The sequence below is a fragment of the Alligator mississippiensis genome, chromosome 2 (assembly GCF_030867095.1).
Source record: "Alligator mississippiensis isolate rAllMis1 chromosome 2, rAllMis1, whole genome shotgun sequence".
In the NCBI taxonomy this organism is placed as follows: domain Eukaryota; kingdom Metazoa; phylum Chordata; order Crocodylia; family Alligatoridae; genus Alligator; species Alligator mississippiensis.
In genome coordinates this window covers 168,915,202-168,936,258 of record NC_081825.1, presented here as the reverse complement: position 1 = coordinate 168,936,258, position 21,057 = coordinate 168,915,202, and the positions used below count along the sequence as shown (strand labels likewise).

Here is a 21,057-nt window from a genome sequence, read left to right as displayed (position 1 = left end):
TTGTCTTTTGCATAATTTCTCGACCATCATGGCTAAAACATCACTCTTACACTAAGACTGTATAGGAACAAACAAGCTTAGTTTTCCTTATACCTGGATTTCATCTCTCATAAACCTATGATGGACACTTCTTCTTTCTTTGATTCCCATGCCAGCATGGTACATGCCACAGACCACATTTAATTTCATCAGCTCAGCAGCTACTTGATTGGTAATCCTTCTTGAAGGGCAATAGACAATAGTAGGTCCTTCAAACTCATAGGTAGAACTAAGAAAAACAACAATAAAATGATATATACTGTAAATGGCAATCATTTATGAAATACACTTTTGACTTCTAACTAAATAGACAAAAAGTTGAAAAGATGAAGATTTTGCACTAAGCTGTTATTATTCTGGACATCAGCAGCTTCAAAAATCAACATTATTTTCTGATTTATTTTGAAGTTGTCAGCTCTTGGGAAGATAGCGTTAACTGTCACTATTCTGTAGACTTTACTGGTATTGGGACAGTTAACACCAGCTTGGCATCTGCTTTTGGATTCTTAGCCTTGCTAAGAAGCATGTCAACAACAGTTCAAAATCTCTTCTATTTCCATACTACTTGTCTTCCCCAAAAATACTAAAACATAAATAATTTTTGTATACTCCCACCAGAGTACAATTTCTGTGGGTGACATTCTAGCTAATGCACTAAGTGCATGTTATATTGTGCTATTCTGACACAAATGTCATGCAACTGAGGATGATGCCAAGCTGTATTAAAAAGGGCACCATAATCTTGTGGAAACTATTCAGACAGGTGGGCAGGGTGTCACTTGCCTCTCTCATCTGACTCCTTTTCTTAGTGCAACATCCTCCTGCTCCCAAATACACATGCACACTCATTACTCCAATGCTCCCAAGTAAAACATTTCTATCCCAGCCCTGTTTCCAACACCAAACTTCCCTCCTCTTACTTTTCCCCTTTCGAGCCAGATACCCACCCTCCAAACAGAAAACACCTAAAATAAGAGTAGTATAAGCAAACAGAACTAGAATCACAGAGGGCTAGTTACTGTTCAGAAAACAGCTTTATGAATGGGACCATAATAGGATAGCAGTCACAATGCAGAAATAATAGTAACAGCCACAGAAACCCAAAACCTTCCTCCTTCAGTCCCACTCTTAGGACGAAGAAAAGCAGTACCCTGGTTAGGACTCCAAAGTTTTCCCTTTTTCCAACCAGCATCCCTTATCCTTGTCAGGGTTGACTTTGAGCCAGCTGCCCTTTAGTTAAGAGCAGACACTTTGATATCACAGCAGTGGCAACATCTGCATTAGAGAATCACAGGAGTTGTCAACGTCACTAAACTGCAGTGTTGACAGCTGAGCTCATAGTATCTCACTTTTGCTCTATGTGATCTCCCACAGATAGAAAGAGATTAATATGCATTCCTGTGGTATATAAGAGGGCTTCTGGTAGAGCGGAGCAGTTTCCCATCTTCACTCAGCCCTCTGCAGCAGAGTTAAACTGGAGGCACTACAGTGCTATATCACCTACTCCTGCTATGTCATGTATATGGATTACCATTACCCTCATCTATAATATCTAAAGTTGCAGAAGCTCAACAGCATAGGAGTGGAGCAACTAGCATGACTAGATTCTATTGACACTAATAAGGGTTTTGTCTTGGCTATTGGATATTGGCCAGTTTTGCAGGTATAGGAAGCTGAAAATTGGATGGTAATCAGAGAAGTTTTCAGCAGTGTTGGCTTTCAGGAAGATTGGGCGAGCCATTGTTTTTTTAGAGTTAGCTAGGTTCACTTCTCTAAAAGAGACACAGATAACTTACATTAGTAGGGTCAATGCATGGTATAGCTGTTCTTTTGCTCATTGTTACCAGCTCTGAAAGACATAGACTTGCTATATACCTTATGGGCGTGTCCTGATGAGCACGCATGTGCAGTTTGCAGCATCTCAAAGCAATTTGAGATGCTGCAAACCACATGTGGTGCACATGCACCTGTTTGCCACGCTGCTAATTTGCAGTGCAGCAGTTTTTTTGACACTGGGAGATCCTGACGTAAAAAAAACAACAACCCATCGCTAAAAAAACAGTGCAGAGCACATGGCAGCCATGCGCACCACCAGAAACAGAGCCTTCCTGGCCATAGCCATTCTCTGGCTGCCAGACAGGCTTCAAGTGGCTTGTTCGGTGCTGCTGCTGCTCCAGGAGGCACCCGGGACCCCAGATAAGGCTGCTGGGCTAGAACAGATGCTGGTCCCAGCCTCCCCTATCCCACCCAGATCACTTTGTTACATGCTAGAGCACGCATGCAGGGGCATGCCTCGGGACAAATAGTAGTAGCACAATTATGAGCTGCTGCTATTTATCCCATGGGAAACATGCATCACTGCATGTGCGTACTCACTGGAATGCACTGTATGGCCCTAGTATTTGTTTAGGGTTTCTTAAGCTTTGCAAGGTTAACAGAACCAACTGTAAGAATTGGTAGGGTATGGTATTGGTAACAGATAATGGTCTCTGTTAAGGTATTTTCTACACAAGTTGTGTACACATTTCTGGTCTTTTCCATGGGAAAAACAGGCTGAGCGTTCTTCATAGTAGTTGATGTTGGGGTCTGACATCTTGAGACAGACCATTCCACCTGATTTGTCAGTTCACTCTGTATATCAGTTCTGCCAGCTATGATTCTAGCACAGAGATGGATAAGTTTTTTTACATCCTTTAACATAGTGGTGTAGCTGTGTAAGAATTACTTGTTCTATTAAAAGATGCATGCAAAATTTTCTGCAACACAGATATTCAGGAATTTTGCTAATGAATTTTTTTCTATGAAAAATGAAAGCCTTGGTCTGTACAGGGGAGTATGCAGGTTATGGTTCTGAGTTTCAAAGAAGTCAATGGGAAAGAGAGTCTTTCTGAAAATTTTATCCAAGTTTTTAACAGCCATGTTTGCAAGTAGAGGGGGTGGATTCATTCAAACTGGTACAGAGATGCATGTTAAATGTCATTGTGCTGATAAGACCTCCAAGGTGAATTCCACCTTGCCCTCTCCACAGAAATGATGGTTGTCCTCACCCCCGGGCCCCTACTAAGTTACATAAGAGGGGGATTTAAGTTCTTCTAAAAGTTAAGCACTGTGGCAGTTCTGTGTCTAGCCAGTGCTGTTTTCTCTGCTGGGACCATTGGTCTTCCAGCAGAAAAGAGCTTTAATGTCACTTCTATTACAAAAAGTAATTTGCTATTCAGTTAATTATTATTTGCACCATAGAAGCACCTAGAGATCCCAGCCAAGATCAAGGTCCCTACTCCTGGGTACTATATGAACACAGCAAGAGTTCATTCATCCCTGCCCTGACAACATTATTAATAAGACAAATCAAAGGCTAAGAGATATAGAGGAAAAGAAGTTAAGTGGCCTGTCCAAGGTCACACTAGAGGTCAGTAACTGAGATGGGAAGAAAACCCAGTCTCCCGACTACGGGGATTTATACACATACCTTTTTGTCCCGCAATGTACTGGATATCCGCCACTTTGGAACACACTGCATAACTGAGTCTGCTCCACATAAACTGATGTGAACTGCACTGCGCTGCATGCAGTTATATAAGTGGCGAAATGCACATCAGCGCACAGAAAATGGCAGCAGCGCACTTTTGAACTAAAACATCTTCTATGTGTTTTAGTTCAAAAACGCACCACCGCTATTTTCTCAGCACTAAAGCACATTTCACCACTTATACAACTGCAAGCGACACAGCACTGCGCACTTTTCAAAGTGCCTGGCACTGCAGCACTTGTATATGTAAAAATGCCCTACCATACAGGTCCAAGGCTATTTCCTTATCATTCTTGATTTTATCCTGGACTTGGATAGCATCGGAGATAGAAAAGCAGCAGCACACAGTACAAATAAGTTAGTAAATTCTCACCTTCCCTTTTTAATGAGGAATCGTTTTAAATCCTGAGGGATACTGCCAGTCTTCCGTCCAACTTCCAAGTACAGATTAGGTCGGTCAAAACTAGTACACGTGACCTGAGGATTCCTTAGGTGCAGACAGTCTACTATGTCTGCTCTAACCGAAGGACTTGCTGTTGCAGTTAAAGCAACAATAGGAACCTGAAATGAAAAGTAGAGATAAACAAGAGAAATCAGGAAAAAAAAGAGGCCATTAATTACTGCTTTGTAAGATTATTCTAAATCACAGATTCACAGAAGTTTAGGGGTGGAAGGGACCTTGTGAGATCATCAGGTCCAGCCCCCCTGCTCTGGGCAGGAAAGACTGCTGGGGTCAAATAACCTCAGCAAGGTGTGTGTCTAGTCTCCTTTTGAAGATCTCCTGGGTAGGTGCCTGTATCACCCCTGCTGGGAGTCTATTCCAGAGTCTGGTCACAAGAACCATGAAGTTTTTCCTTATATCCAGTCTGAAACCTTGTTCTAGGAGTTTATGACTGTTGCTCCTGGTTTTCCCCTGGGGCGCTTTGGTGAATAGTTGTTCACCTAGCCCCTGATGCTCCCCGCTGATATATTTGTAAGTTGCCAACCAATCCCCCCAAAGTCTTCTCTTTTCTAGGCTGAACAGTCCCATATATGTCAGCCTTTCCTCATAGGGCTTGCTCTTCAGGCCTTTAATCATACAAGTGGTTCTTCTCTGGACTCTCTCAAGTTTCTCCACATGGTTCTTGAAGTGTGGCGTCCAGAACTGGATGCAGTACTCCAGATGTGACCTCAACAATGTCGGGTATCAAACAGGATGGGATTAGATATCATGATCTGTTTATCATTCCTGGAAAACCCTGATGCTTTTGAAAAGTGCACACAATACTTAGCAACTTAGAGCTGTCTTATTGTCACAAGAGATCGCTCAAAAAAATCACCAAACAGTTACCTGCCTAGTGAGGAGGAAGGGACAAAAGAGCACAAAATTATATTTCAAATATATACATTTTAATGTAATTGAATTATTACTTTTATTTCTATCTTCAACGTGATTATGTTCATTTTCAAATACAAGGGCCTAAAAGTTAGGTACCCGAGAACAAAGTCTCCACAGATATGTGCCAAAAGTTAGGCCCCTAAATCCCTATTTAGCTAAGGATGGGTGTTTTAAGAGTACATCAATTACTAGAATTCAGTTAGATTCTGTGGTCATTCAGATAGTTTTGAAAGTCCCATCCTTAGGCATGTAACTTTCTGCGTAGTAGGGGAAGACAGGATTGGGATGCAACATGACCTTGATAAAGTGGAGAAATGGTCTGAAGTAGACAGGGTGAAACTCAAGAGAGACAAATGAAAAAGTATTACACTGAGAGAGGGACAATCAAATGCAAAATTTACAAAATGGTGAAAGACCAACTAGTAGACAAAATTTAAACACACAAAAACCCTAAACTATGCATGTACTTATGCTCTAAAAACAGTGAAATACATAGAAATACACACTTTAAATTTCATTATACTATCTTCAAGAACACTTAGAGAAAATGAAAAAAGCCCACAAAATGTAAGTATAAGAATTTTCACTTTTTTACTAGTTACATGGAGAATTAACAGTGCTGTCTACAGAACATGCATGTCTGTTTTAGGATATGTCTATATCATATTGTTTTATCTGCTTACAAAATAATATGTTTATGTATTAGACTTATAAGCCGCCTTTTCCAAAGGCTCAGGGTGGCTTACAGTAAGAGAAAAAATAAAAAAAGCAGGTAGAATATTAATGAGGGATATAAAACAAAAAAATCCCTGAACAATACCCTAAACTTAGCCTTCCTTGCTAAATGCCTGCTCAAACAGAAAGGTCTTACAGTGACTCTTGAAGATGTCAATGCCTGCCAGAGCCAAGGCTTGAGGAGAAGGGAATTCTGAAGTTAAAGGCAAGCTATCAGGGAGCCGGCTGCTCTCTGTTACTCCCTCCCCCTTGGAAAAAGGGAAGGTAGAACAGTCCTGTGGGATACTAAGGGTCTCTTTCTGTCCCACTACACTTGAGTGTAAAGTGTGATGAATGTTATGTCTGCCAGAGCCCTTTGTGTCCAACACCAGTTAGAGGAAGTAGTTATTCCAGGATCTACAGCAGAGGTGTGTACTCAGCTGGAGTACTGAAACCAGCTTTGGGAACCATTCTTTAAGAAAAAGATGTGGAGAAATTAGAAAGTCCAAAGAAGATGCTGATACCACTAGCAGATTCATAGGATATCTCACCAAAAGGGTCAGGAGATCCAGATACTAAATCTGTCTTAGCCCTTCGGGGACTATTAATTATAACTAGGGGTGTCTCACCTTACAGAAGACTCATAGGATCAAAGGTGTGGAGACTACTTGACTACATTATCATGATCTTTGTGTTGCTAAGTGAGACCTGGCTCTGTGTCTTTGGCAATGGAAGTTCTGCCACTTTCTGAAGGCCTTACTGAGCCCAAGCAAAATTGCTCCCTGTGTTTTCCACACTCTGATCTTTGAGTGTTAATGCCAGACAGTGAAATTATGTCTGTTTCTAGGCCTTTTTGAACTTCCAAGTTACCCCAGAGGGTCGGGAAATCTCAGACTTGGAACTCCTTAGTCTTCTGGAGTCTCATCCATCAGCTGTCTAGACTGAGAGGTCTCCAGGGGCTTGCCTCCCTCATGAAGACTCTGCTAGTTAAGGAGAGTTTGTTCTTTGCCTCCATGATGAGAGGCAAAAGATTACCTCGGTTTAATTCAAGCAGATCTTCCTTTAGATACTGAGACTGGCACATACACTTCCAACACCTAAGCGTGCATATTTGAAGGGGTATATGTTGTACCCGTGCTGGTCTAAGAAATACAGACAAACAAAACTCTCAGGTTGGAAGCGATATCTTTTATTAGATCAACTAAATAATAGAAAAAAAAATTCTTTCTTTGCAAGTTTTTGGGTCCAACACCCTTCTTCAGGAGGAGGAGAATTCAATGACGGTAAAGGTTCTCCCAAGCAAAAAAGAAACTTCATTTCTTCTCTACCTGGGAGAACTTTTACAATATTTGAATTCTCCTCAGCCTGAAGAAGGGTGCATATTTGAAAGCATCTTTATGTGCTGTAACAATTTAAAAAAGCACCCACCCTAAAGAGACATCAATATATTTCAGGGCAAACATGGTATGGATTTCAAATCTCTCAGTACATATGAAAAAAACAATGTCAGAAAAGGAAATCCTAAAGTTATGATGAACAAAAATTCAACTTTTAAAAGGTAACTAAAAACACCTTCCCTTCCCTATTTAAAACAGGATACGTTATAAAACCTTACCAAAGGGAGAGTCTTCTTTAACAAACCCAAAGTCCTAAAGGAATTTCTGAAGTCATGACCCCACTCTGAAATGCAATGAGCTTCATCGACAGCTATGAGTGTGATACCTTGAAGGAAAAAAATCCACAGTACAAACTGAACAAAGAAATTATGTAACACATATAGACAAAGACACAGAGGCTGCATCTACACATGCAGTTTACTGTGGAGCTGACTAATTAGTTTCACAGTAAAGTGTCACTGTCTACATGTTTATTAGGATGCAGCTAATTAATTAACTCCATCAAAATGCACATGTAGACAGTGACAGGGGCAGGCTGGGGCACAAGAGTACTAAAGTGTGGGGGACTGCCTGATGACTAGCCCCGTACTTTAGCACCCTTGTGCGCCAGTCAGCCCCTTCACTGACTGATGCCACCCAACAGAGCCTGAGGCTGACCCCCCAGGCTGCCTGCCAGCTCGGGGCTGCTCTGCCTTGGCTCAAACTGCTGTGGTCCCAGGTGCACATGCAGACACTGCGCCTGGGAGCCGTTTTCTCCAGCACGAACTGTGCCAGAGTTTATAATGTCGCCTTAATGGCACATGTGGATGTGCCCAGAAAGTCCTAAAACAAAAAAACTTCAGTTTGCATATGTTAACATTTCACAGCAAGTCTGAGAAAATTGAGATCAAGTTCTGAGGTACTACAAACAGGAATCTCATGTAATTCTTGAATGACTTAATTTGTTCAGGTTTTTGAAAATGGTTGTCACCAACTCTGGGAACCCATTTTCACACTGACTTCTTTTTTTTTTTTTTGGAAGAAACCACAAGAGATTTTTCAAATCTGTCCTCTCTGCCTCAGCGCCACACTTTTCTTTACCAAGTCTTTGCCCTCAAGCTCATCTTTGATAGCATGTTTATAACTTCACCTCTTCCCACTCCTCCCACTTCTAGCAGGTAGGGCACACTTACAGACTCCATACAGCTAAACTAGACAGAAGACAGACTGCAAAGATGATCACTACTCCACCCCCTAACCTATTCTTGTACAGTAAACATCACTCATAATACAGTAAAAGCTGTATTATCTGGCACTTTACCATCTGAAATGCTCCATTAACCGGCATCTGCCATCTTACGTATCACCTGCCAATTGACGCGGCAAAAGCAAAACCGGAAGTCCCACCGTGGCACTTCTGGTTTCGCCGCCGCAAGCTGAGTCCCACTTCTTCCTTGTGGACTATGGCCCAGGGCAAAGCAGCATGCACAGGGCCCCCCTCCCTGTCCCCTGGCACACTGATGCCAGGGAGTGAAAGCCCTAGTGCCAGGCTGGAGATAAGTGCAACTCCCAGGTAACCAGCATATTTGATTAACTGGCACCCTCCATTCCCCATGGATGCCGGATAACAGAGCTTTTACTGTAAATACATTACAGTTTAAACTATTGCTTTGTCTCCTCAACTGTCACTTACATCAACCTGTTACATGAAGTGTATACAATTCGATGGTCTGTCTTAGAGCTCTCAAGCACCAACATATTGGATCAGAACAAAAGGCTGTATAGCTTAGTACGGTGATTCTCAAACTTTTTTTTCGCGGGCCACTTGCAAATTGCTGAGGGTCTCAGTGGACCACTTAATAAACTTTTTTTTGTTCTACAATTCAAAGCACACAACTCATATTTTAATACCAGTAGTCTTACTTTACAAGTACAGATATTCTCGACTGTTCCGCAACCTTTCTGTGGACCACCTGAATGGAGTTCATGGACCAGTGGTGGTCCATAGATCACAGTTTGAGAGCCTCTGACTTAGTATCCTTTCTGACAGTGGCAAGTAATGGATTCCTTAGATCAGGAGTGTCAAATATATGGTGTGTGGGCTGGATCTGGCCCAGGAAGCTTCTCTGTCCAACCTGTCAGGCTACTAGAAGGCCACTGGAAGTCAGGGGGTGTGGCATGCCACGGAATTTAGAGACCTTAGGCTCCGCTGCCCATGGCCATTGGCAGCGAGTCTGGCTCACCACTGGGGCCCGCCCACAATTTTTTGGGGCCCCTGTGACAGGGGGCAACTCTCAGGGCCAGGTCTCATGCCAGCCCCCACCTGTCTCTATGGGGCAGTCTGCCCAGTCTCATGTGCCACGACTTTTCTGTTCCCGTAAACTGGTGGTATAATGTGGGAAGCTGCCCATTCCCAGCCCCAATGCCTAGTGTTCCAAAATGGCTGCCCTCATCAGGCATCTGGCAGCTGCCTGCCTCTGCCTTTAAAGTGGCAGGCACCCAAAGGTGCACTGCCACAGCCCCCTGCAAAAAATAGTTTTGGGGCCCCCTGCCCTGAAGAAGCTGCCGGAAGTGGCGGGGGGGAGAAGCGGGTGCCAAGTGGCTGGAACCGTCTAGTGGGAATCTATAAATGAAGAAAGCGTGAGGAGAAGCGTGAGGCATTTGGAGTGGGATGTGTAAGATGGCTGATAGTTGCGGTGTTAGTGTCGCTGTTGAAAGTTGCTGAGTGGACTGAGACGCTGTGTGAAGAGCCTGAATCTGACCTGGCCAGTCAGGCTGTCGGCCTTCCACAGTGTTAAGTCATACCTGTGAGGTATGCGGAAAAGTGACCATCAGTCAAGTGGCCATCTTTGAACTCTCTCTCGATCTGCTGATAAGATGCTGTAGCCAGCCGGCTCTCAGGCATTGTCCTATCTGATCTGAGCAGCTGTCAGCCCTTTGGTACGTATTACCCAGTCCCAGGGGCGTGGGACCATGGATGTACTGATGTATGTGTGCAGAACTGTAAACCTTGCTATCTTTGTGTCAGTTGTACTTACACGTGTTCTTGTTTATCTTGTCAGTCATAACTGTGGTTCTCAGACCCTGACCCTGCATCTGTAAATAGTTTTGTATATGGTGATTTATTAGCTTGATCATGTATATAGTATTTTAGTACATAGTACTTAGCTTGTTATTGTGGTCCTTTATAGTTAGCTAACTGTTGTTGAATAAACGGTTAAATTTGTTTCAGTTCAACCTAAATCCGAGTCATTCATTTATGCAAATTCATTCCAATCACCCTAGGGTGACGTTGTGGTAGATCACCAAACTCATAGATTCACAGATGCTAGGGTCAGAAGGGACCCAAACAGATCATCAAATCCGACCCCCTGCCATGGCAGGAAAGAGTGCTGGGGTCAGATGACCGCAGCCAGATGCCTGTCCAGCCACTGCCTGAGGGAGACAACTCCACCCACCCCTTCAATTGGAGACTTTGATTTAATTAATTATCAAAGTCCTCGGATAACACACTGATGGCAGACCTCTGCTCCCAGACTCCATGCGGATACCTGACCACTGCCCAGTTGTACTACTGGCTTTTGAACCCAGTTATATTACTGGCCTTCACAATGCCCTGTGGTAATGAGTTCTATCTATTAATTATGTATGTGGAAAATAAATAAAAATAGTTCCCTTTTTTCCTAAGCCTGATGTTTCGTAATTTCATTTTCTAGCCCATCTCTTGAAGTATACGATATAGTAGACAGGAGTTCCCTATTCGCTTTCTCCGCACTAGTCATACTTTTATAGATGTTTCTCAACACCCACCTCTCCCCCACGCAACAGTCACCATTCCAAGCTGAAGTGTCCTAGCCTTTCCAGTCTCTCCACATATGGAAGGCGTTCCATATTCCTGATCACTTTTGGCCTCTCTCAGTAACTTTTCTAATTCTACTTTTTTTTTTGGTGGGGGAAGTAAGGGAGAGAAGGAAGGAACATTTAAGAGCCTTTTTGATTTGTGGTATTGTTACAAAGAAAAAGGATCAAACTGCCCTTTCAGATGGTAAGGACAAAGCTCTTCCTTGGGACTTCCCCATAGCCTTATTTGGTCTGCCTCTCCTGAGAGGACCCCCTGCAGCCAGTGCTAGCATGTCTTCCCAAGGGGTAAGCTTCGGACTTTGAGATCCTGGCTCTTCTCAGTCCCTGGGTTCCCCGGCGATTCACACCAACCTCACCTCTGGGACCTCCTTCTTTGTGGTCAGCTGCCAAGAAGGAGGGAGTGTTTCTTCTTCTAAAGAGGAGGGGTCAGAGTGCCAATGTCCCAAGCAGCACAAAAGGTACCACTTTAAAACAATCTTTATTGTGCCATTCCAATTCCCTGTCCTCATTCAGAGTTTTCTGTCCTCCCTAGGGCCATTTCTTTTCTCCCTGTCCACCCTAGGACCTTCTCTCCTCCAGCTCCCTCAGAGCCTCCTCATTCTCCACCAGCCCAGTCAGCCAAGCTTGCAACAAAACAGTTACAAAACTTAAGTCTTAACCTAGGGGATGACCAATACTATGAAACATTATATCATGGGGAACCAGTCAGGGGCCAGTGTCTGTGGCCTGACCTCAGGCCTAGACTACAATCTGCCCTTGGGATGAAAAGGGCATCTAGAGGTAAGCAGTGACAATAAGCTGATTGAGTTCAGGATCCCGAGGAAAGGAAGGATGGAGAACAGCAGAGTAAGGACCCTGGACTTCAGAAAAGCAGACTTTGACTAACTCAGAGAACTCCTGGGCAGGATCCCCTGGGAGGCCAGACAGATGAGGAGAGGGGGTCCAAGAGAGCTGGCTGTATTTTAAAGAAGCCTTACTGAGAGTGCAGGAATAAACCATCCCAATGTGCAGGAAGACTAGCAAGTATGGCAGAAGACCAACTTGGCTTAACAGGGAACTCTTCGTAAACTAAATCACAAAAAGGAAGCTTATAAGAAGTGGTAACTTGGACAAACAACTAGGGAAGAATGTAAGAGCACTACTCGGGCATGCAGGGATGAAGTCAGGAAGACCAAAGCACAGCTGGAGTTGCAGCTAGCCAGGGATGTGAAGGGTAACAAGAAGGGTTTTTCTACAAGTATGTCAGTAGCAATAGGAGGATCAAGGAAAGTGTGGATCCCTTACTGAATGGGGGAGGCAACCTTGTGCCAGAGGATATAGAAAAGGCTTAAGTGCTCAATGCCTTTTTCTTCACAGGCAAGGTCAGCTCCCAGACTCCTGCACTGGGCAGCACAGTTTGGGGAAGAGGTAAGCAATCCTCAATGCTGAAAGAACAAGTCAGGGATTACTTAGAAAAGCTGGACGTGCACAAGTCCATGGGGCCTGATGCAACTGCAGAGCTATTGGACATCATCTTTGAAAACTCATAGCAAACAGGAGAGGTCCCAGATGATTGGAAAAGGGCAAACATAGTGCCCGTATTTAAGAAAGGGAAGGAGGAGGATCCAGGGAACTACAGACCAGTCAACCTCACCTCAGTCCCTGGAAAAATTATGGAGCAGATCCTCAAGGAATCCATTTCTAAGTACTTGGACGAGAAGGTGACTAGGAACAGTCAGCATGGATTCACCAGGGGCAAGCCATCCCTGACTAACCTGATTGCCTTCTATGACAAGGTGACGGGCTCTGTGGATGCAGGGAGACTGGTGCATGTAGTGTATCTTGATTTTAGCAAGGCTTTTGATAGAGTCTTCCACAGCATTCTCACAGGCAAACTAAGAAAGTATGGGTTGGCTGAATGAACTGTAAAATGGACAGAAAACTGGGTGGAGCATCGGGCTCAGAGAGTAGTAATCAATGGTTCAACATCTAGTTGGCAGTTGGCATCAAGTGAAACACCCCAGAGGTTGGTCCTGGGGCTGGTCTTGATCAACAACCTGGAAGATGGCATAGGGTGCACCCTGAGCAAGTCTGCAGATGATACCAAGCTGGGGGGAGTAGGAGATACGTTGGAGGGTAGGGCTAGGATTCAGAGCGACTTAAGAGAAATTGGAGGATTGAGCAAAAGAAATCTCATGAGGTTCAGCAAGGACAAGTGGGAAGTCCTGCACTTAGGACAGAACAATCCCATGTACTGGTACAGTTTGGGGGTTGACCGGCTGGGCAGCAGCTCTGCAGAAAAGGACCTGTGGGTTACAGTGGACAATAAACTGAATATGAGCCAGCAGTGTGCCCTTGTTGATAAGAAGGCTAATGGTATACTGGGCTGCATTGGTAGGTGTGTTGCCAGTAGGTCAAGGGAAATGATAATTCCCCTCTATTCAGCACTGGTGAGGCCACATCTGGAGTACTGTGTTCAGTTTTGCCCCCTCCCCCCCACCCCAATAGAAAGGATGTGGATAAATTGGAGAGGGTCCAGGGAAGGGAAACAAAAATAGTGAGGGGCTTGGGGGACATGACTTACGAGGAAAGACTGAAGGAACTGGTCTTATTTAGTCTAGAGAAGAGGAGACTGAGAGGGGATTTAATAGCAGCCTTCAACCACCTGAAGGGGAATTTGAAAGAGGATGGAGCTAGATTGTTCTCAGTGGTGGCAGATGACAGAACAAGGAGCAATGGTCTCAAGTTTCAGCAAGGAAAGTTTAGGTTAGATATTAGGAAGAATTTTCTCACTAGGAGGGTAGTAAAAAACTGGAACAGAGAGGTGGTGGAAGCTCCATCCTTGGAAGTTTTCAAAACCTGGCTAGACAAAGCCTTGGCTAGGATGATCTAGTTGGGGATGGTCCTGCTTTGAGCAGGGGGTTGAACTAAATGACCTCCTGAGGTCCCTTCCAACTCTAACTTTCTCTGATTCTATGTCCTGCTTAGGGAAATATTTACAAGAATCATTTACAGTAAAGCTTGCTCACAATGAGCCTCCTGAAGTGTTCCCCACCAGAACTGCAGGCTAGAATCCAGGTCACTGAGCTTCCTTCATCACAGGAATACATTTACTCTGAACATGGTCTTTTTTATAAAGTGTTCATGCTACCTGTAGGCATTTCACCTTATTAGTTGTACACTGCAATTTCCTTATAACTAGTTTCTTTATGTTGTTCCCTTTTAAAGAGCTGTTAATGTTGTTTTGTTGGATTTTTCTTTTTACTTACTTTCTCCTGAAAGAATTTTGACTGTCATGACATTATAGTCAGTGTTAGATAGGCTCATCTGTAAAGACTTCAGTAAAAGGATGCCCACCCAGCTAGCAGAGGCAAGAGCTCTGCCCAGGGATGCTGGGTCTCTGACCCTGGTTGCTGCCCCTAGGGGCTAACATGCATCCTGTGCCTGCTCCCCTCCACATAAATTCAAACCACACAGGCTGCTGTGTACCCTGGGACCTCCAAACCTCCCCTTTCTAGTCCCAACCTGGTTGACCAGTAATAGCTATAACTAAAACATAAGCACACTGAATAAATTTAAACTGTGAGCCTACTGGCTGCATAACGAACTTGTCACCCTAGTCCTTTAACACTCTTTACTCAGAGGCTTCATTGCAAGCAGCTGTTGCCAAGTTCCTCCCACTGATCCACTTGAGTGTAAAGTTTTTTCCTTTTGTCTTGCAGTCCTCAGGGTGAACTGCTCCTAAGCAGTCACTCTGTCAGTGTCTGTTTCAGGAAGAGCTCTTGCCTCTCTGCTAGCTGGGTGGGCTTCCTTTTGGGTTGTTACTTCTACTAACTGGTGTCAACAAATCCTGTTATCAGTGAGAGAAATATACAGGCAGCAAATGTGTTTGCTTTGATAGTGAAAGATCAGCAATGAGAACCATGATAGGGGAAGGATTTCTGTAGGCATTTCAGTATCAGAGGAAGAATTCACATCTCTCAAATAGTACTTCAGAAGTTCCCAGTAGTATTTTCAAAAAATTAAAACATTTTATTTACTTTAGCTGACTTTTCAGAGCATTATACTTGATGAATCTGTACATTTTTAAATACAAATATTGCAGGTGGGCAAACTGGTTCTCTTATGACAATATTGGAGGGCATCAGTCGAAAAAAGAGGAATATACTCTTGTAGATCGGACTGGCTTTCCAGATTATATTAGAGCAGTTTCTTGCAGCAAGGAAGCACCTTCAAGATATGAGACCCCCCAATAGATAGGCAGAGGCTGGCCCTGTCACTGAAGAGGTAAACCACAAACATGAGGTTGCCCATGAAGGAATTGGTCGGGATTGTAAAGGTGGAAGGTAACACAGGTTGAACCAGTAGACTTCCAGGTCCTAGGGAAAAGAAGAATAAAGATGCTGGCCTTCAGAAAAGCAGACTAAAACACTCAGGGAACTGGTAGAGGGATCCTCTGGGAGGGGTCCTCTGGTAAGCATGGGGGTGGGAAAGGACTCCAGAAAAGCTAGTCATACTTTAAATAACCTGCAGTATGGGCACAATAGAAAGCTACCATGAAGAGAAGAAAGGATGGGGAGTTCAGCTGGAGACCAGCTGGGCTAAACAATGAACTCTTCAGTGAGTGGAAACTCAAAGGATCCTACAAAAAGTGGAATCTTAGCCACAGACTAGGGAAGAGTTTCAGAGTATCACATTGGCATTCAGGGAGAAAATCAGGACAGCCAAGACATAAATTGCAGCTAACAGGAGATGTAAGACAATGAAGAGAAAGTAATGTCAGAAATAAGAGGAAGATCAAAGAAAATATAGGTCCCTTACTGAATGTAGAGCGTGGTCTGGTAATGGATCATGTTGAGAATGTTGAAGTATTTAATGCCTTTTTTCATTTAGTCTTCCTGAATAAAGTCAGCTATAAGATGAGTGCATTTGGCAGCAAGGAAGGGTGAGGAGATAAGCAGCTTAGAGCAGCTGGTTATTTTCAAGTTGGCAAGGCTGGATGGGATGCTTCCTAGAGCACTCAAGGAACTGGTTGAGGAAACTGCAGTGCTACTTACTATTATGGTTTAGAACTCTTGGGGTTGGGTGAGGTCCTGGATGACTAGAAGAAGGCAAATGTAATGCTTGTTCTTATAAGGAAAGATGAGGATCCAGGGAATTACAGACCAGTGACTTTGACATTAACACCTGAAAAGATTTTTGGAGCAGGTCATCAAGAAATGTATAAGCATTTGGGGGAGATCAAGGTGATCAGGAAGAGCCAACATGCATTCACCAAAAACTAGTCATGCCTGACCCACCTAATTTCCTTCTATGACAGGGGACCAGGCTTCACAGATGAGGAGAGAGCAATGGATATTATATAACTTGACTTTAGCAAGCCTTTTGACACTGTCTCCCATGACATTTTCAATAGTGAGCTATGGAAATACAGTCTAGATGAAAGTACTGTAAAGTGGCTTTGTAACTCGTTGCATTATTGTGCTCAAGGAGTAGTCATCAAGGGTACTGACAGATGTGGGGGGAACCTCCCCCTCCCACTTTATCAGAAGCAGCAATGCATTACTTTGACCCGACTCCACAACATCTGTATAGATCAGGTGCTTCAGCGAGGCTTTTTGGTGCTTTTATCTAAAGCTGATTGAATCATCAGCTATTAGATAAAATTAAAAAAAAAACACCACTAAAGTGCCCAACCTATACAGACATTGGGAAAGCCGGTTGTAACTAACAAGATGCCTCTTTTGGGCATGTGCTGGGTTCAGCACAGGAGCGCACCAAATTTAAAGTGCCATTGGGGGGGGGGGGGGGAAGGTGGCCAGGGGGTGTTCCATGTCTGCAAGCAGCCCAAAAGCTCAGCAGCTAGTTGTGACGAAGTACTTGAATGGGGTTCTGCAGCAATCTGTCTTGAGTCCAGTACTGTTTAATATCTTCAGAAATGCTTTGGAAGATGGGATTGAGTATACACTTTAGCAAATTTGCAGGTGATGCCAAACTGGGTAGAGTTGCAGGGAACCTAGATGATAGGATAGGATTAGGTTCAGAATGACCCTGATAAACTAAAGAATTGGTCCAAAATTAACTGAATGAAATTCAATAAGGACAAATGAAAGTCCTGCACTTACAGTGGAGTAATTGCATGCACAAGCAGATTGAGGGATGACTGGCTAAACTTTAATACTGCAGAATAGGATACAGGGATTATATAGCGCATCGTAAGTTGAATATGAACTAACAGTGTGCTCTTGTTACAAAAATAGTTTACAGGGCTTCTAGACCTACTTTTCTGTTTCCTGTAGTGTGGAAAAGCAGGTGGCATTTTATATTTGGTAGCTGGCAATCTCTGATTAGGCTCTGGTATGTTGTCAGTCACTTTGCTGGTCTGTCCCTGGACACTCATGGAACCAGAAGAATTCCAGGACTGAGTGACATTCTCACCAATCATGACAGCTAATTTGTTGATGGCCTGGCTAATGTATGGAACAGTACACTGACCTTTGTCATAGACACCTGTTCCCACTACTATAGCAGCAGAGGTCCCTTTGGTACATGGGGATACTGAGACAGCTTAAGTGCGAGGGTAGGCAGCTGGTGCGCAAGTAGCTCTTGACCCATGCTGAAGCTGATCAGTTGTGTTATAGATCTTTCTTAAAGGACTATGATGTGGCAGTGGCAGCTGCTAAGAAGTGTTTTTTTCCCCACTGCCGCCTGTATCTGCAAAGTGTGATTCAGCGGAACTGTTCTGGGTGGTACACAGTCTAGTTAACCTGACTTGTTTCTGTCCAGAAACTGAGTCTGTTTCAATCCACTTTGACTAGTCTGTCACCTACTTTGCAGACAAAATCGTGCATATCCAGCACAGCTTGAGGACCACTACTTTTGCTGCAGAGTAAGTTTTGGGTTGAGTAAGCACTTCTGGTCCACTTCCAGGTCTGCCAGGAAGCATGCAGCGGGGCCACCCTGCACACCCCCCAACTCAGCGACTGGTGCCTTCTGGGTCTTGGGGGGGGGGGGACCCAGAGTCTCCCCTTGGCTGATCGCCGAGCTGGAAGGGTGCGGGGGGGGGGGCCTACACGCTCCCTGGAGGACTCAGAAGTGGACCAGAAGTACTTTTAAAGATGTGTCTATGTCCGAATTGCTGATTCTCCAAGTCTGCATCAAATCTTCAGATTTGGATTCGGCCAAATCCAATCAGGGACAGTGATCCAAATCAATTAATCGAATCACTGTCCCTGATTTGGACTGAATCCAAATCGAATAGGGCCCGCTTTGTACACCCCTAGTAGTTATTTGAATAAAAAACAATGTAATTCCATGAACCTGAAGTTAACTTACCAATAGTTTGGTCAAGTTCCTGAATCAACGATAAGTTTCCTGAACAAAACTCTGGAGTCATGTAGACAACTCTATAGTGACCTCTAGAAAAATTGGGAATATACACTGTTACACGAACTGAGATAAAAGCATGCAAGCATTAAGGAGGGCAAAAGAGTGGGGAGGGGAGCAATGTAAAGAAGTTTTGGATGAGGAAAGAAAAGAACAGAGGAAGAGGATAGAGACAAGGAAGCACAGCAGGGGAAAACTAAGAAAACTTCATGACAAACAAGAAAGAAGAAATTAATTTAAACAGATTTGAGAGTGAGAAGAATCCATTAAAGTCATCTAGCCTGACTTTCTATAAAGCACAGGTCTTTAAATTTTACCCAGTGATCCCAAAAAGGTTGGGAGTTGAGCTAGAGTGGAAGGGAAAACAGAATGATAAACAGAGGAGGGGTGGGGAGAAGCAATCAAAGAAAGGACTAGTAGTAACCCACAAATCTAAATTTGCCTAACTCATTCTAATTTAAGACCTCCTTTTGTTATAATTTTGCCAAATTTTAATAATTAGAGTAAAGGGCTACTATGCTGTGTGTCTGCCTGAGGTGGAATTATGGGTTTTTATTTGGAAAAAGCTGTCTGAAACAGTTCAGCTTTCCTGAGAACAAGGTTATGGTAAATGTGTGTTTCTGACCATATTGAAAAAATTCTTACAATATTTCTATTAAGTTGTAGCATCTCCAAGCTTCAGAGAAGGGACTGGAAGTTTGGCAAGGGAAATTAGGACCTCTGTTTTTCCTCTGTAGGACAGGAAAGTATGGGTATGGAAGAGACATTAGGGGAGGGTAGAGGGATCTCTCCTGGGTGTGATAGGTAGGGCACTTGGAGCAAGAACAGGTTTTTTATAATCAGACATGAATGGGGGTTGGGAAAATTGGGAGGCACTGCTGGGATTCGCTGGAGAGTCTGTTCTTATGGGCGATAGACAGGAAAGCGGGAGTGAGTTTTCAAGTTCCGGGGTATCATTTGGGGAGTCTAATGTTGTCTCTCATTTGTGGATGGTTTGTCATTTATTGTAACCCACCCTGAAGCTTTCTGGTTAGGATGGGATATAAATCTACATCTGAACAACATTAACAGTAAAATGTTATGGCATCTGCAAGGCCTGTCCAGCACCAGAGATTTCACCTATTGAGATCTATGCACTTCCGTGTAGCTCATGCATGGTTAGGTTATTTGGAGTGAAGAGGAAAGGCTGATACAGTTAGCCCTGGTGCTTTATAAGAATCTGCATTACCTCTGCAGTACAGGGCCAAAAGGTTTTTCAGGGAAGATTATTTTTGCACAGGGATACCAATACCTGAGATAATCAAGAGGACTTCCCTGAATGAGGCTCTGTCCTATGGGAATGGGGTGGAGACAAGCCCTGCATTTTGGTAGGGGTCCAAGCCCTGAATGCTAACTTTGAATGACATGGTGCTGGAGATAAGAAGGGTTGCCAGAGGGAGAAGGTGCTGGATGGCAGAGCTGATAAGAAGATTTAGTGCTTAGGTGAGAGGAAAACCCCAGGGATTTGTCCAAAATTTGATCTCCTGTTCCTTCCTGGTCCCCAGCTAGAATGGTCTCCAGTGTCACCAGTTGCCCCAATGGAACAGAAGTATCTGGTGTACATGTCAAAGGCCAGTATAAAACCCATGCATGATGGACAACTCAAAAAGCCCAGAGATTTTAGAGAAGGTATAATCACAGAAGAGGAGAGAAAAAAAAAATCATTTGACAAAAATGTCACCAAAGCTGAGGGAAAGGAAAATATTTCTACATAGGCAGAAGACGGCAGTAAGTGTTCAGAATGGTGGTACTTTGTGGTACAGACAGAAAACCACTGAAGCGTTAGCATTAGGGGGACAATCCTAACACTGGTATTTGGACCAACACAAACAGGCTGAGCCATGTGACATGATTCATTCAGAGTGTACTGGGAGAATCACAGGACTCACAAGCCCTCTTTGGGTTCCTTTTGCAGAGAATGGGTTTTTGGTTGTAGCCATGTTGGTCTAAGGACATATGTAGGCAAGGTTCTTTGGGTAGATGTGATAACTTTTATTAGACCAACTGTGGAGTTTGCAAAAAGTTTTTTGCCAGCTTTTGGGTGCAATCACCCTTCTTCCAGCATAGGAAATCTCTGCTGTTCTGAGACTCCAAGGAATGAAAAAAGCTAAAAGTGTGACAGGATGTCAGTGAGAATGTAAATAGGTGGAAATTAGGAAAACAAAAGATAAGAGCAGGGAAGGGAGGAAGGGGGAAATGAGCAGGGAAAAAAGCCAAAGGTGAGTAAGGGACACTCTACCATAGTAAATATTCAAGGTAGAAAAAAGGCCCTTGCAAAAAACGTTTTTTCCAACTACTCAATTGGTCTAATAAAAGACATAATATCTGCCCAAAGAACCTTGCCTGCCTCTTACACAGAATGTCTTTTGAATGGCATGCAGGCATCCCATGATAGCTCAGAATGGATGGCTAGGGAACTGGTTGGACCAGAATCAAATTGGTCAGTATTTTGGAGTGGGAGCCACTTCTCAAAAACTTCCCTGGCATTAGTACTGGAGGATCGTGCTTGTGGGGGAGGGAAGAAGGCTATCCCAATTAAAATAAATATAGTGATTTCAGTTAATTTATTAAAATTATTAAAAAGCATTTAAAAGAATTTCAGTATCTGTATTCAGGATTTAGGTGCTAAAAAAAAAAGTAATGAAACTTACGCTTTGATGTTCCCTATAACATTTTTTGACTGAGCTGCTCCAAGTAAACAAGCTGGAATGCCTGACATACTGTAAAAAGAAAGCAGAAGCAAGATTTGGTTCATT

General features: G+C 43.5%; 1 protein-coding gene across 6 annotated transcripts in view; it reads right to left on the bottom strand.

The window, feature by feature from the left end:
• WRN (WRN RecQ like helicase) overlaps positions 1 to 21,057 on the bottom strand; it is a 164,281-nt gene that overhangs the window by 60,652 nt on the left and 82,572 nt on the right. For all 6 annotated transcript variants that reach the window (XM_014607369.3, XM_019493513.2, XM_019493512.2 and 3 more), the window contains 5 exons: positions 20,953 to 21,021; positions 18,212 to 18,294; positions 7,276 to 7,382; positions 3,942 to 4,129; positions 94 to 268 (listed from right to left, as the gene is read on the bottom strand). In XM_014607369.3, the coding sequence (XP_014462855.2) occupies positions 94 to 268; positions 3,942 to 4,129; positions 7,276 to 7,382; positions 18,212 to 18,294; positions 20,953 to 21,021 (622 nt within the window). The remainder of the gene's footprint in view (positions 1 to 93; positions 269 to 3,941; positions 4,130 to 7,275; positions 7,383 to 18,211; positions 18,295 to 20,952; positions 21,022 to 21,057) is intronic.